The sequence below is a fragment of the Microcaecilia unicolor genome, chromosome 14, assembly GCF_901765095.1.
Source record: "Microcaecilia unicolor chromosome 14, aMicUni1.1, whole genome shotgun sequence".
In the NCBI taxonomy this organism is placed as follows: Eukaryota; Metazoa; Chordata; class Amphibia; order Gymnophiona; family Siphonopidae; genus Microcaecilia; species Microcaecilia unicolor.
The window spans coordinates 12,640,141-12,652,888 of NC_044044.1; the positions used below are offsets into that span (position 1 = coordinate 12,640,141).

The 12,748-nt window shown below is 48.6% G+C and overlaps 1 protein-coding gene across 3 annotated transcripts in view; it reads left to right on the top strand.

The window, feature by feature from the left end:
* LOC115458021 (phosphatidylinositol 4,5-bisphosphate 3-kinase catalytic subunit alpha isoform-like) overlaps positions 1 to 12,748 on the top strand; it is a 74,856-nt gene that overhangs the window by 33,921 nt on the left and 28,187 nt on the right. For 2 of the 3 annotated variants that reach the window (XM_030187783.1, XM_030187786.1), the window contains 5 exons: positions 4,665 to 4,799; positions 6,497 to 6,621; positions 6,706 to 6,787; positions 7,888 to 8,052; positions 9,938 to 10,041. In XM_030187783.1, coding sequence (XP_030043643.1) covers positions 4,665 to 4,799; positions 6,497 to 6,621; positions 6,706 to 6,787; positions 7,888 to 8,052; positions 9,938 to 10,041 — 611 coding nt within the window. The remainder of the gene's footprint in view (positions 1 to 4,664; positions 4,800 to 6,496; positions 6,622 to 6,705; positions 6,788 to 7,887; positions 8,053 to 9,937; positions 10,042 to 12,748) is intronic. The other variant, XM_030187785.1, reaches the window with a different exon arrangement.

Genomic DNA, 12,748 nt, shown 5'->3' on the forward strand with positions numbered 1-12,748 from the left:
TAGGCAGGTATAATGGAGAGAGTGGGAAGATGGGGAGAGAAGGAGGGGACATGGAGAAGGGCTGGAGTCCTGGAGAAAGGGAGAAGCTGCTTAAAATGAGGAGAAAATGGGAGGGGGGGGGGTGAAAGAGGGAAGACACTGGAAGGAAGAGTAGGGAGAGAGAAACTAACAGGAGGAGAAACATTGAAGGATGGGGAGAGAGAGGGGGGCATGATGAATGGAAAAGGGTAGAGAGAGAGACACTGGATGGAAAAGGGGATAGAGAGAGAGAGAGAGACACTGGATGGAAGGATTGGGAGAGAGGGGGTAGATGTTGGATGGCAGGATCGGGAGAGGGGGTAGACGAATGGAAGGACATGGAGAGAAAGAGGGAAGAGGAAGACAGAAGGATGGGGAGATAAAGAGGGAAAACGGATGGAAGGATGAGGAGAGGGGGGGGTAGACGGGACGGGAGAGAAGAGAAATCACTGGACTGGACATGTAGGGGAGGGCAGGGGAGAGAGGAGGATTGCTGGCTATGGATGGAGGAGGGAAGGGCAGAGAGGGACAAGAATGGACATGGATGGGAGGGCAGGACCCAGGGAGAGAGGAGAAATTGCTGGAAATGGATATAGAGCAAGAAATGAAGAAGAAAGGAGAAAAGTAAAGAAACAAATGGAAAGGAAGTCCTGGAAATGGAGTTAAGAGGACAGATAGCAGCAGACTCAGATACTGGCCAGCATGATTGGAAAAAGAAAGTCACCAGACAACAAAGGTAAAAAAAAATCATTTTATTTTCATTTTAGCGTTTGGAATATGTCTACTTTGAGAATTTACATCTGCTATCTTATTTTGCAATGTATAGCAATTTGTTTCTAAGAATATTGCTGACAATTCCTGTCAGTGTAGCAAGTGGTGAGCGATCATTTTCACCGGGGGGGGGGGGGGGGGCGCCAACTGATAGTCTGCAGGGGGGCGCCAGAGACCCTAGGCACGGCCCTGGATGCTGCTACTACTTATCATTTCTATAGCGCCACTAGACGTACACAGCGCTGTACACTTGAACATGAAGAGACAGTCCCTGCTCGACAGAGCTTACAATCTAATTAGAACAGACAAACAGGACAAATAAGGGATAAGGACAAAGAGTAGCAAGATTCTGTGCAGAATCCCAAAGAGTAGCAAGATTCCAGAATCCCAAAGACTACTACTACCACTCATCATTTCTATAGCGCTACTAGACGTATGCAGCGCTGTACACTTGAACATGAAGAGACAGTCCCTGCTCGACAGAGCTTACAATCTAATTAGGACAGACAAACAGGACAAACAAGAGATAAGGGAATATTAAAGTGAGGATAATAAAATAAGGGTTCTGAACAAGTGAATAAGGATTAGGAGTTAAAAGCAGATGCCTGTTGTAAATGCTGGCAAAGAAAAAACTGGGACTGGGTAGATGCATCAAGCAAACGTAAAAAAATCAGAAACGTAAAAACCTTTACCGAATCTCAAATAACGAAGCATGCTCCAAAAACACAGCCCCAAAAAGTTTGGTGCGGTATTGGAAAGAACGATGCACTAATCCCCGTCAGTAATCGGCTCGTAAAGCATGCGCAAAGCAGCCAAGCGTTATGCTGGCTGCTCTGTGCATGCCAGAAACGTAAGAAAAAAATGAAAACACAAACACGTGGCTCCCCACTTTCCCCTGCATGTCTCCACAAACATTAAAGGATCGGGAGGGGGCAAAGGCGCTCATCAGCAGCGTCCTGTATGGATGGCCTTGCCTTGCCCCCCCCCCCCCCCCCGAAGTCCCCGCTGCTCCGTTTGTGAAATAAAAGCTTTTAAAAATGAAACCTTTGCAGTTGCTGGGCTCCCCCTCCCTTCCTGTGTCTCTCTTCTTTAGTCGGCAATGCTCCGCCTCCTGCCCTCCTCCACCTCCGTGCCCCGCCCCCCCCCGATTTCGTCCCCGCTGCTCCCCCCCCCCCACCGGACCCCCCCTCCACCACAATGGCCGGTGCAGCGCCTCTCACCTATGTTTGAAGGCGTTGCACAGGATGGATCAGCTATTCTTTAGCTCTTCTGTCTCCTCCGATGTCTCCTTTTTCTTCCTGTGTCCGCCCTCCTCTGACGTCAGTTATCTACGTAGATAACTGACGTCAGAGGAGGGCGGACACAGGAAGAAAAAGGAGACATCGGAGGAGACAGAAGAGCTAAAGAATAGCTGATCCATCCTGTGCAACGCCTTCAAACATAGGTGAGAGGCGCTGCACCGGCCATTGTGGTGGAGGGGGGGTCCGGTGGGGGGGGGGAGCAGCGGGGACGAAATCGGGGGGGCGGGGCACGGAGGTGGAGGAGGGCAGGAGGCGGAGCATTGCCGACTAAAGAAGAGAGACACAGGAAGGGAGGGGGAGCCCAGCAACTGCAAAGGTTTCATTTTTAAAAGCTTTTATTTCACAAACGGAGCAGCGGGGACTTCGGGGGGGGGGGGGGGGCAAGCAAGGCAAGGCAAGGCCAGGCCGTCCATACAGGACGCTGCTGATGAGCGCCTTTGCCCCCTCCCGATCCTTTTTTAATTTAGTTTCCTTTTTTATTTTAGGCACAGGGAAGCAGGGAGCCACTTTTCTTTTAAAACATGGCAGCAATTTGGTTTTTCATCGTGCAGGGGGCAGTGGGGAGATGACAGCTCAGGCTTTAACGACAGGTCTGAGCTGACGTTAAATTTCTGGTGGTAAGTGAATCGTTGCTATCGTCGGTATGGTTAGTGCATTCCGAATTGTCTACATTTCAATGGTAGTTTCTCATTTGCATTCCAGTTTCGTTAGCTGCTACTACCGTCGAAAAATAGGCTTTAGTGCATGGAAAGGATAGGAAATTCTTCCTTAAGGGCTCATTTAACGATGAAAAACGTTTAGTGCATCTGGTCCTATATGTCAAATTCTCCCTGGTTACCTATATATTCAACAACAAAAAAGCTACCAGGGTAATATAAACAACATTAACCTATCAAAAATAATAACAAATATAATATAATGTAATATGTGAATATGATATGCTCAGAACCAATACGTGATTTATATAAATGTGAAGAATATTACATCTGCCAGTCACTGTCATCTATCATTGCACATCGTAAGTCCTTCCTGTGGCTGTTATATTATTATTATAATGTTTTAGTAATCACTGTTGATCAAACTTCCCAGGAAACTAACTTTAGCAAATTCACAAATGAAAGGACTTATCTGTGAAATAGTTGTGCACAATATCAAACGTCACAACGATCGTATCTTCCTTTTTCACAAGGATAGCGATAGATGCAGGACTGCAAATCCCATGAAATTCATACACTATTTTCCAACTCGGATCCAAGTTTCACCACCTCATAGTGGCTTTGTCAGTCACCCAAGCAAGCGCGAGAAGTCCTGGCACACTGCCCAGAGCTGGAAACAAGCAGCGGGGGAGTGGCAGCTGTCCATTTATTGACAGGTGGGGCTTGGCATCCAACATAGGTTATGCCTAGCACACCCGCACAGGGGGAGGGGAGGAGAGAGGAATGAATTACCCCCCCAGTCCATCACTGGGCCCCCCCCAAATTGCAGGGATGGCTTCACCAAGGAAAGAGAGCCCATTGTTAAAAATTTACCAGCATACCACTGCCCATAGTGTGCAAAAAGTACAAAGACCAGGGAACTTTTTAAAGATGTAAACCGTTCTGATTTGCTATGTAAGAAGTAACGGTATAGTAAATAAATAAACGATAAATGAGCACTCAATGAAATTACATGGAAATACTTTTAAAACAAATAGAAGAAAAAAAGATTTTTTCACTCAAAGAATAGTTAAAATGTGGAACTTGCTGCCGGAGGATGTGGTAACAGCAGTTAGCATATCTGGGTTTAAAAAAAGTTTAGACACATTCCTGGAGGAAAAGTCCATAGCCTGCTATTGAGACAGACATGGGGAAGCCACTGCTTGCCTTGGGATCGGTAGTATGGAATGTTGCTGCTCTTTGAGGTTCTACATGGAATGTTGTTACTATTTGAGATTCTACATGGAATGTTGCTGCTCTTTGAGGTTCTACATGGAATGTTGCTACTATTTGAGATTCTACTTGGAAAGCTGCTGCTCTTTGACGTTCTACATGGAATGTTGCTACTATTTGAGGTTCTACATGGAATGTTGCTACTCTTTGAGGTTCTACATGGAATGTTGCTACTATTTGGGCTTCTGCTTGTGACCTGGATTGGCCACTGCTGGAAGCAGGATACTGGGCTAGATGGACCATTGGTCTGACCCAGTATGGCTATTCTTATGTTCTTATGGGTGACTCTATGCAGGTGCACTGTTGTAGAATTACCCCTGTGGTGATTATTTACAGTGTGATCATGAAATGCAGGGCTGTCGTTAGGGGGTGGCAAATAGGGCAATTGCCCTGGGCCCCCATACTAGAGGGGGCCCCCCAAACCTGCCACAAGCTGAAGAAGGAATAGGCTGAAGACCAGCCCTGATGAAATGGGGTTTATTTTAGTTGCTGTCATTTGAGAGTTTTGAGTGCTTCATTGTAAATCAGTGAGAGCAGGTTTAACTGGAATGAGCAGTATGTTAATATTTTAATAACTAAATCAATGAAATTAAAATATTATGAAGCTCCGGTAATGGTGTGTCTGTGTGTTCATTGGTTTCCTCAGGAAACTCCCTGCCTGGAGTTGGAGTTTAGCTGGTACACTCATGCCGTGAAGTTCCCAGACACACCGCAGATTGAGGAGCATGCCAACTGGAGTATGTCTCGAGAGCTGGGACTGAACTACTGCCTAGTGGGGCTGGTAAGGGGGGTGCGGGGCAGGATCTCCAGGAATAGTTCATCCAACTAGTATTGCCCTGTCGTCACAAAGTGTACGGGGACAGACTTACAGATCTCACTATATATACTTTGAAAGAAAGGCAGTAGAGACATTTAAATATCTATGTGGTGTAAATGCACAGGAGGTGAATCTCTTTCAGTTGAATGAAAGCTCTGGAACAAGGGGGCATAGGATGAAGGCGAGGAAATACTTCGCCACAGAAAGGGTGGTGAATTCATGGAACAGCCTCCTGGTGGAGGTCAGGGCTGCCTAGAGGGGGGGCAGGGGGGACAAAATTCCCCGGGCCCGGGCCTCCAAGGGGGGCCTGGCACCGGCGCTGCAGTCCCCGGTCTCACCTGCCTGCCTCCTCGGCTCTGGGCCCCCCTGCATTCAAAGAGGCAGTCACAGATCGCCTCCCTTTGGGCCTTCCCTCCCTGTGTCCCGCCCTCGCGGAAACCGGAAGTTACATCAGACGAGGGCGGGACACAGGGAGGGAAGGCAAGGCCAGAACTGAAGAGAGGCGATGTGCGACTACCGCTTTGAATGCAGGGGGCCCAGAGCCGAGGAGGCAGGCAGGTGAGACCGTGGACTGCAGCGGCAGGGGAAGTGACGGAGGGGCGACAGCGGCAGGGGGAGCGATGGGGGTGGAGGTGGGGCGGTCTTGCCCCAGGCCCGGCCTAGTCTCTCGGCGACCCTGGTGGAGATGGTGGGAAAAAAACCCAATATCTGAATTCAAGAGAGCTTTGGACAAGTACATAGGATCTGTGAGGGAGAGGAAGGGATAGTAGATAGCATGGGTGGGCAGACTGGATAGGTCATATGGAGCTAGATTCAGTAAATGGCTCTCAAAAATCGGTATCGAAAAAAAATCATTGCTCAATGCTATTCTATAATTGAGCACTCAAAGAAGAGCACACATTGTAGAATAACATTGAGTGCCAATTTCGGTGCTGCTGAAAGCAGGTGTTATTCCTGCACATCCCCAGTATTCTATAACACTGCTTGCTAATTTTAGGAACACCCCCCCCCCCTGACCCACCCATGTACCTCTCATGGCCATGCCTCCTTTTGGGTTGCGTGCTATGGGATTTGGGCACACATTGTTATGGACTAGTGCATAGAAAGATGTGTGCACAAATTCAGATTGGTGCCAATTAGCATTCAATTATTGGCACTATTTGGCTCGTTAGCCAATTCAGTTGGGTGCACATCTCAGATCAGCGCCCAATTTGGGGTGCCATATATGGAATTCGGGGGATGGTCGCAATCTGACTTCATTGTTCTAGGCTTCCTAAGTTTCTGTGTAGTGCAGAGCTTCCCAAACTCAAATGGGGTCACAAAACTCATATTTGGGGTGACAAGTTAGGTGGGTTTTCCATTGGTACATCATTATGCTGCACCTCTGGGGGGGGGGGGGGGTCACACAGTTATATTTGGCTGCTATCATGGGATCACGTTCACAAAAAGATTGGCCAGCACTGCTGTATTATCATCACTAGAAGGGCCTCATTATACTGCCTATAATTCCTTCTCTAATATGTTCTGCTATGTCAGCACGGGAAGGACAATGCTTCCAGCAATGTAGTCCTGCTCCCGGTAATGTCCTGTAAGGTCAGTGCTGCAAGGACAGCATCTTCGGCAGCTCACCTTCATTATTCTTCTGCTCTCTCAACCTGTAGAGCAATCGCCTAGCTCGGGACAGCAGCCTGATTGAGAACGAGATGGAACAGCTGCGAAATATTTGTAACCGGGATCCCCTCTCAGAGATCACAGAGCAGGAAAAGGACTTTCTCTGGAGACACAGGTAAGAATGGGGACCTCACGCCTACATACCATGAAGTCTACGTGGGCATGGTGCGTGTCTTACAGCTGGGATCTTTATTTGCAGGCAATACTGTATCAACATTCCTGAAACGCTGCCGAAGCTGTTACTGTCAGTAAAGTGGAACTCTCGAGATGAAGTGACACAGGTAATACACAGTGATACCCCTGTAGAGCCTTTTATATCTGGCTGTCTCTCATCTCTGTCACCTCCAGTAACACAAATGTACCATCTATCAGCAGTGGAGCAGTGGCATTCCTAGGGGGGGCGGTGGGTGCGGTCCTCCCCGGGTGCACGCCGCTGGAGGGGGGGGGTGCCACGCACGCCTGTCCTTCATTCGTTCCATGCTCCCTCTGCCCCGGAACATCCTGTTCCGGGGCAGAGGGAAAATGGAACGAATGAAGGACAGGCGCGCGCGGCACCCCTCCCGGGGGGGGGGGGGGGTCTTTCGCGGGGGGTGTCCTTTCGCCGGGGGGGGGCACTGCACCCGGGGGGCATGGCGCATTGGCGATCCACCCCGGGTGTCAGCCCCCCCTAGGAACGCCACTGTCTACCAGCACTGGCTTCACCATTAGGCAAACTAGGATGGCAGCTTTTAGGGGCTAGCAAAGAGCAGCTGCAGTCAAAGCTAAACACTATTTCTTCAGCTGGTGTAGCCATCAGGACCTGTCAGTACATACTTCTACACTTTTATGCATTTTTGAAGATTAATTTTAGGACTGGTGATATTGAGGTGATCATAATTCTTGAGCTTAGTTATTAAAGTCTTAAGAGGAGGTAGAGCCTATGGATCTCCAAGTCAATTGAGGAGGAACAAGGCTGAAGGTTCATCTAGGGCAGGGGTGAGCAACCTTGGTTCTCAAGGGCTGCAACTTACTCAGGTTTTCAGGATTTCCCCGATAAAACTAGATCTCATACATATTCATTGTTTACATCAAATAACTATTCAAATTTGATTAGGTTTTTTGATATAAATGAGTGCTGATTAATAACTGTATCGACATTGTATGAACCCATTTGCATGTTTAGTATTAGTATTCATTGAGGAAATCCTGAAAACCTGACTTGGTTGCAACCCTTGAGGACCGAGGTTGCCCACCCTTGATCTAGGGTGTCTAATACACATGCATCAGTCCTGCCATCTACTGATTAAATTGGAGCTTTTACTGCTCTCGAACAGATGCATTGCCTGCTGAGGGAGTGGCCCCTGATTAAATCTGAACTCTTCCTGCTGCTGCTCTCATACAGATGTACTGCCTACTGAGGGAATGGCCTCTAATTAAACCTGAGCTTTCCCTGGAGCTGTTGGACTGTAATTTCCCTGATCCCATGGTCCGAGAATTTGCTCTCAAATGTCTGGTGAAGGGTTTAACGGATGATAAACTCTCACAATACCTTATCCAGCTTGTTCAGGTAAGTGCATTGTATCAGTTTCCTTTCCTCCCCTAATTGTCTACGCTTGGCTTTTCTTCAGTTTGGGGATGTAAAAATGCTATGGTTTTTCATGGGATCTGTCTTCTTTACGACCTGAACCCAAATATCCTGGGTTCTTCCTCATGTTGAGGTACAAGTCTAGTTGTGTTGTTGGGTGATGTCTCTGTCATGCTATCAAAAGTATGTTGTGTTTCTTACAGTGTTGATAAGACTGTTATCAAGGGTCTCCTTTTGGTTTATTTTATCTTGGTTGTGCTGGGAGCCTTATTAGGTTGGAGATATAGACATGGGTGTGTTATTGTGAGGAATCACCCTCTTCCTTCTCCAATTCAGTTGTACTGGGTTCCTCTCAAATAAGGCAATGTAGACATACCAGCTTATAATCGAAAGTAATCGCCAGCTATTTCCCGACACAAATCGGGATATGGCCGGCGATTTCGCAAAAGCGGCGAAAAGCGTATAATCGAAAGCTACATTTGTGATAGCTTCGCCGCTTTCCCTTCGCCTCGCCGGCGAAAGTTCAAAGGGGCGTGTTGGCGGCGAAGCGAAGGCAGGACATGGGCAGGCTTGGGAGTGGCTACCAGATGGCCGGCTTTCGCCGATAATGGAAAAATAAAACCCGGCGATAAGCAGTATTTCACCGGGTTTACTTGGTCCTTTTATTTTCACGACCAATCCTCAAAAAGGTGCCCCAACTTACCAGATGACCACCGGAGGGAATGGGGGATGACCTCCCCTTACTCCCCCAGTGGTTGCCAACCCCCTCCCACACTAAAATTATTAAAATACAAACCTTTTTTGCCAGCCTGTATGCCAGCCTCAAATGTCATACCCAGCACCCTGACAGCAGTATGCAGGTCCCTGGAACAGTTGTTGTTGGTTGCAGTGGGCTGCAGAAAGGCAGAGCCAGGCCCATCCCCCCCTACCTGTTCCACTTGTGGTGGGTAATGTTGAGCCCTCCCAAACCCCCCAAAACCCACTGTACCCACATGTAGGTGCCCCCCTTCAGCCCTTAGGGCTAGGGTAATGGTGCACACTTGTGGGCAGTGGGTTTTGGGGGGGATTTGGGGGACTCAGCACACAAGGGAAGGGTGCTATGCACCTGGAAGCTAATTTGGTTGTTTATAAAAGATGTTTGAAGGGCCCCCTAGGGTGCCTGGTTGGTGTCCTGGCATGTCAGGGGGACCATTGCACTACAAATGCTGGCTCCTTCCACGGCCAAATGCCTTGGATTTCGGCGGGTTTGAGATTGCCGGCAGTTTTTTCCATTATCGCGGAAAAACAAAACTGGCGATCTCAAACCCGGCGAAATCCAAGGCATTTTGCCGGGCCACACCGTATTATCAAAAAACAAAATGGCCGGCCATCTTTTTTGAAAATACGGTTCCGGTCAGCTGTTGCGCCGCCGCCAAAATAGATCGCCGGCGACCTATTTCGCCGGCGACGTTCGATTATTCCCCTCATAGCCATGTTATGAATGAGCATTGCATCTTCCTGTTCAAAATGAATCTCCTTGGCTTCTGCCCAAATTCAAGTTTTAGATGTGACCATTTTTGGGAGGGTTTGCTGAACTCCTTTCCAGCTTTGGGGTGTAAACATGGCTACATAATTGGTTGAGTTCTTCCACTTTCCCATCCTAACTGCAGGAGTTATTTGGGTTAAGGGTGGATGGGAGGTGGCATGTTGGAGTTGTGGTTGTAAGACACAGCTATATTATTGGGGTACCTTCCTCTTCTTCATGCCAACCCAGGCATGCTGAGTTTTTCCCTGAGTTGGTGGTATAGACATCAATGTGGTTTATTTGGCAAAGAGGGGCATCTCTTTCCTGTCTGTCGTGACCCCAGTGTCCTCTCTCTCTTCCCAGGTCCTAAAATATGAGCAGTATCTGGATAACCCCTTGGCACGTTTTCTGATCAAGAAGGCTCTGACTAATCAGAGGATAGGACATTTCTTCTTTTGGCACCTAAAGTGAGTGGGAAGAGTTGATAGAATGACGTTACTTGGTGGCATTGGTGGAGAACACATCTCCTCATGAAAAATATCATTATTGAATAATCAGAACAAATTCTTTTTAGTCAAAGGAACTGGCAAAGAGGATGATTTTTCTTGAGATTGTGATGATGGTAGCTGGTGAAATGTAGAAATGCATTTCAATCAGTGGGTTTCCTGTGTATTGAAGTCATGAATCAATGGGTGTCTTTTTTGATATTGAGATCAAGACAGTTGATTTCTTACAGATATTGGATCTTAAAATTTAACCCCCTGATATTCAAAACCATTCAACCAGCCAGGAATGGCACCTGGCCAGTTAAAAGACACTTAACTGGCTACCCGGCGATATTCAGCGAGGGATAACCAGCTATACCTCGCTGAGCATTCCCAGTTAGTGCTTAGGAGATAGCCGGCTATCCCCGAATATTCAGTGCAATAATCAATAGAGCCCCTAAATGTGGGATATTTGCATAAAATGCATCAATGTCTAAAGTGACTAAAATAGTGTTGTTCAGGTCTCCATTAAAATCTTGTAATAGATTGATCATGTGTGTGGCAACCTTGTCATCAACGCATCTTGAATACTATGTGCAATTCTGGTCCCTGTATCTCAAAAAAGACGTGGAGGGGCATAATTGAATGGCACTGACAAAATAGATGGGCGGCCATCTATTTGGCCGGCGCCACAAAGAGCAGTCCCGAACCGTATTATCGAAAAAGATGGCCAGCCATCTTTCGTTTCGATAATACGGTTGGGGCCGGCCAATGTCAGAGATAGCTGGGTTTGAGATGGCCGGCCTTGGTTTTCGCCGATAATGGAAACCGAGGCCGGCCATCTCAAACCCAGCCAAATCCAAGGCATTTGGTCATGGGAGGGGCCAGCATTTTTAGTGCACTGGTTCCCCTCACATGACAGGACACCAACTGGGCACCCTAGGGGGCACTGCAATGGACTTCAAAAATTGCTCCAAGATGCATACCTCCCTTACCTTGGGTGCTGAGCCCCCCAAATCCCCCTAAAACCCACGCCCCACAATTGTACACCATTACCATAGCCTTTAGGGGTGAAGGGGGGCACCTACATGTGGGTACAGTGGGTTTTGGGGGGGGGGGTTGGAGGGCTTAACATTTACCACCACAAGTGTAACAGGTGGGGGGGGGGATGGGCCTGGGTCCACCTGCCTGAAGTGCACTGCACCCACTAAATATTGCTCCAGGCACCTGCATACTGCTGTCAGGGAGCTGGGTATGACATTTGAGGCTGGCATAGAGGCTGGAAAAAATATATATATTTTTTTTTTTTTTGGGTGGGAGGAGGTTGGTGACCACTGGGGGAGTAAAGGGAGGTCATCCCCGAAGTAACCTGTTCCGGGGCAGAGAGAGCAGGGAACCAGCGGAGCCGACACCCCCCCCCAGCGGCGTGCACCCGGGGCGGACCGCCCCACCGCCCCCCTTCCTACGCCACTGTCTCTGAATAATCGTACCCAAAATTTTGTGCTGCCTTGAAAACCTATCTCTTTACTCAGGCCTATGCGGGCAAGTCATTTGGGCAATGATGCGAGCACTCATGGGTTCTTCCTTCTTTCCTTCTTTTTCTCTATTCTTTCCTATAGATAATTATAGTTCCTTTCCTTTCCAAGTAATTTTGATTAATCGCTTTGCTTGTTCGTATTGAAAGGTGGTATATCAAGAATTAATAGACATAAAGATAAATACCTCCCAAGGAGATATCCAGAATAGGCTCTCCAGCTGGCTCTTTGTCATCAATAACAGATTGAACCAGTCTTGATTTTGTCCCCATAGCATTTCTTGACTTGCAATCCCAATTCTTTTGTTGTTACTACAGTTATTAGAATAGAGGCGTAGCCTAGTGATTAGATCAATAGACTTAAGAAGCCAGGGTTCAAATCCCACTGATACCTCAGATACAAACTTAGGGCCCGGGCAGGGGCGTAGCCAGACTTTGGCGGGATGGGGGTCCAGAGCCCGAGGTAAGGGGGCATATTTTAGCCCCCCCCCCGGCGCCGCCGACCCCCTCCGCCACTTTTGACCCTGGCGCCGCCACCCCTGCCCCATCCCTTTCGACTCCCCTCCCGCCACCAACAATCCTCCCCCGCCACCGCCAGGTACCTTTGCTGGCGGGGGTCCCCAACCCCCATCAGCCAGAGTCACCTTCAGCGCCGGTCTCCGAGTCCAGTGCGTTTGCTGATCTAGATTCTGTTTCTGTGAGTCCTGACGTCCTGCACATTCCTACAGAATCCAGATCAGCAATGCGCTGGAGACCGGTGCTGAAGAGGACTTCGCCTGGCGGGGGTTGGGTTTCCCCGCCAGCAAAGGTACCTGACGGCAGTGGCGGGGTAGGGTTGGCGGGTGACGGGATGGGGAGGTTGAATGTGGTGGGGGAGGGTCGGCGGCAGGGGGGCCAGCTCTAAATCTGTGGGTGCCCATGCCCCCGTGGCCCCACCTAGCTATGCCCCTGGGCCCAGGTCCAGCTCAGCTACTAGGAAGTAAGGAGGGTGGGGCCAAAGCCCAGATAAAGTGGAGCCACACAGTGGGTAAACGTGAACAGAAAGATAATGTCTTATTTAGAGGTGCCAGGTATGGGGGTCCTGTTTGGTTCACAGGTAGGAGAGAAAATAACAGAAGCTGGTCCTGAAATGTAAGAATGTGGCTTGCTCCTGCA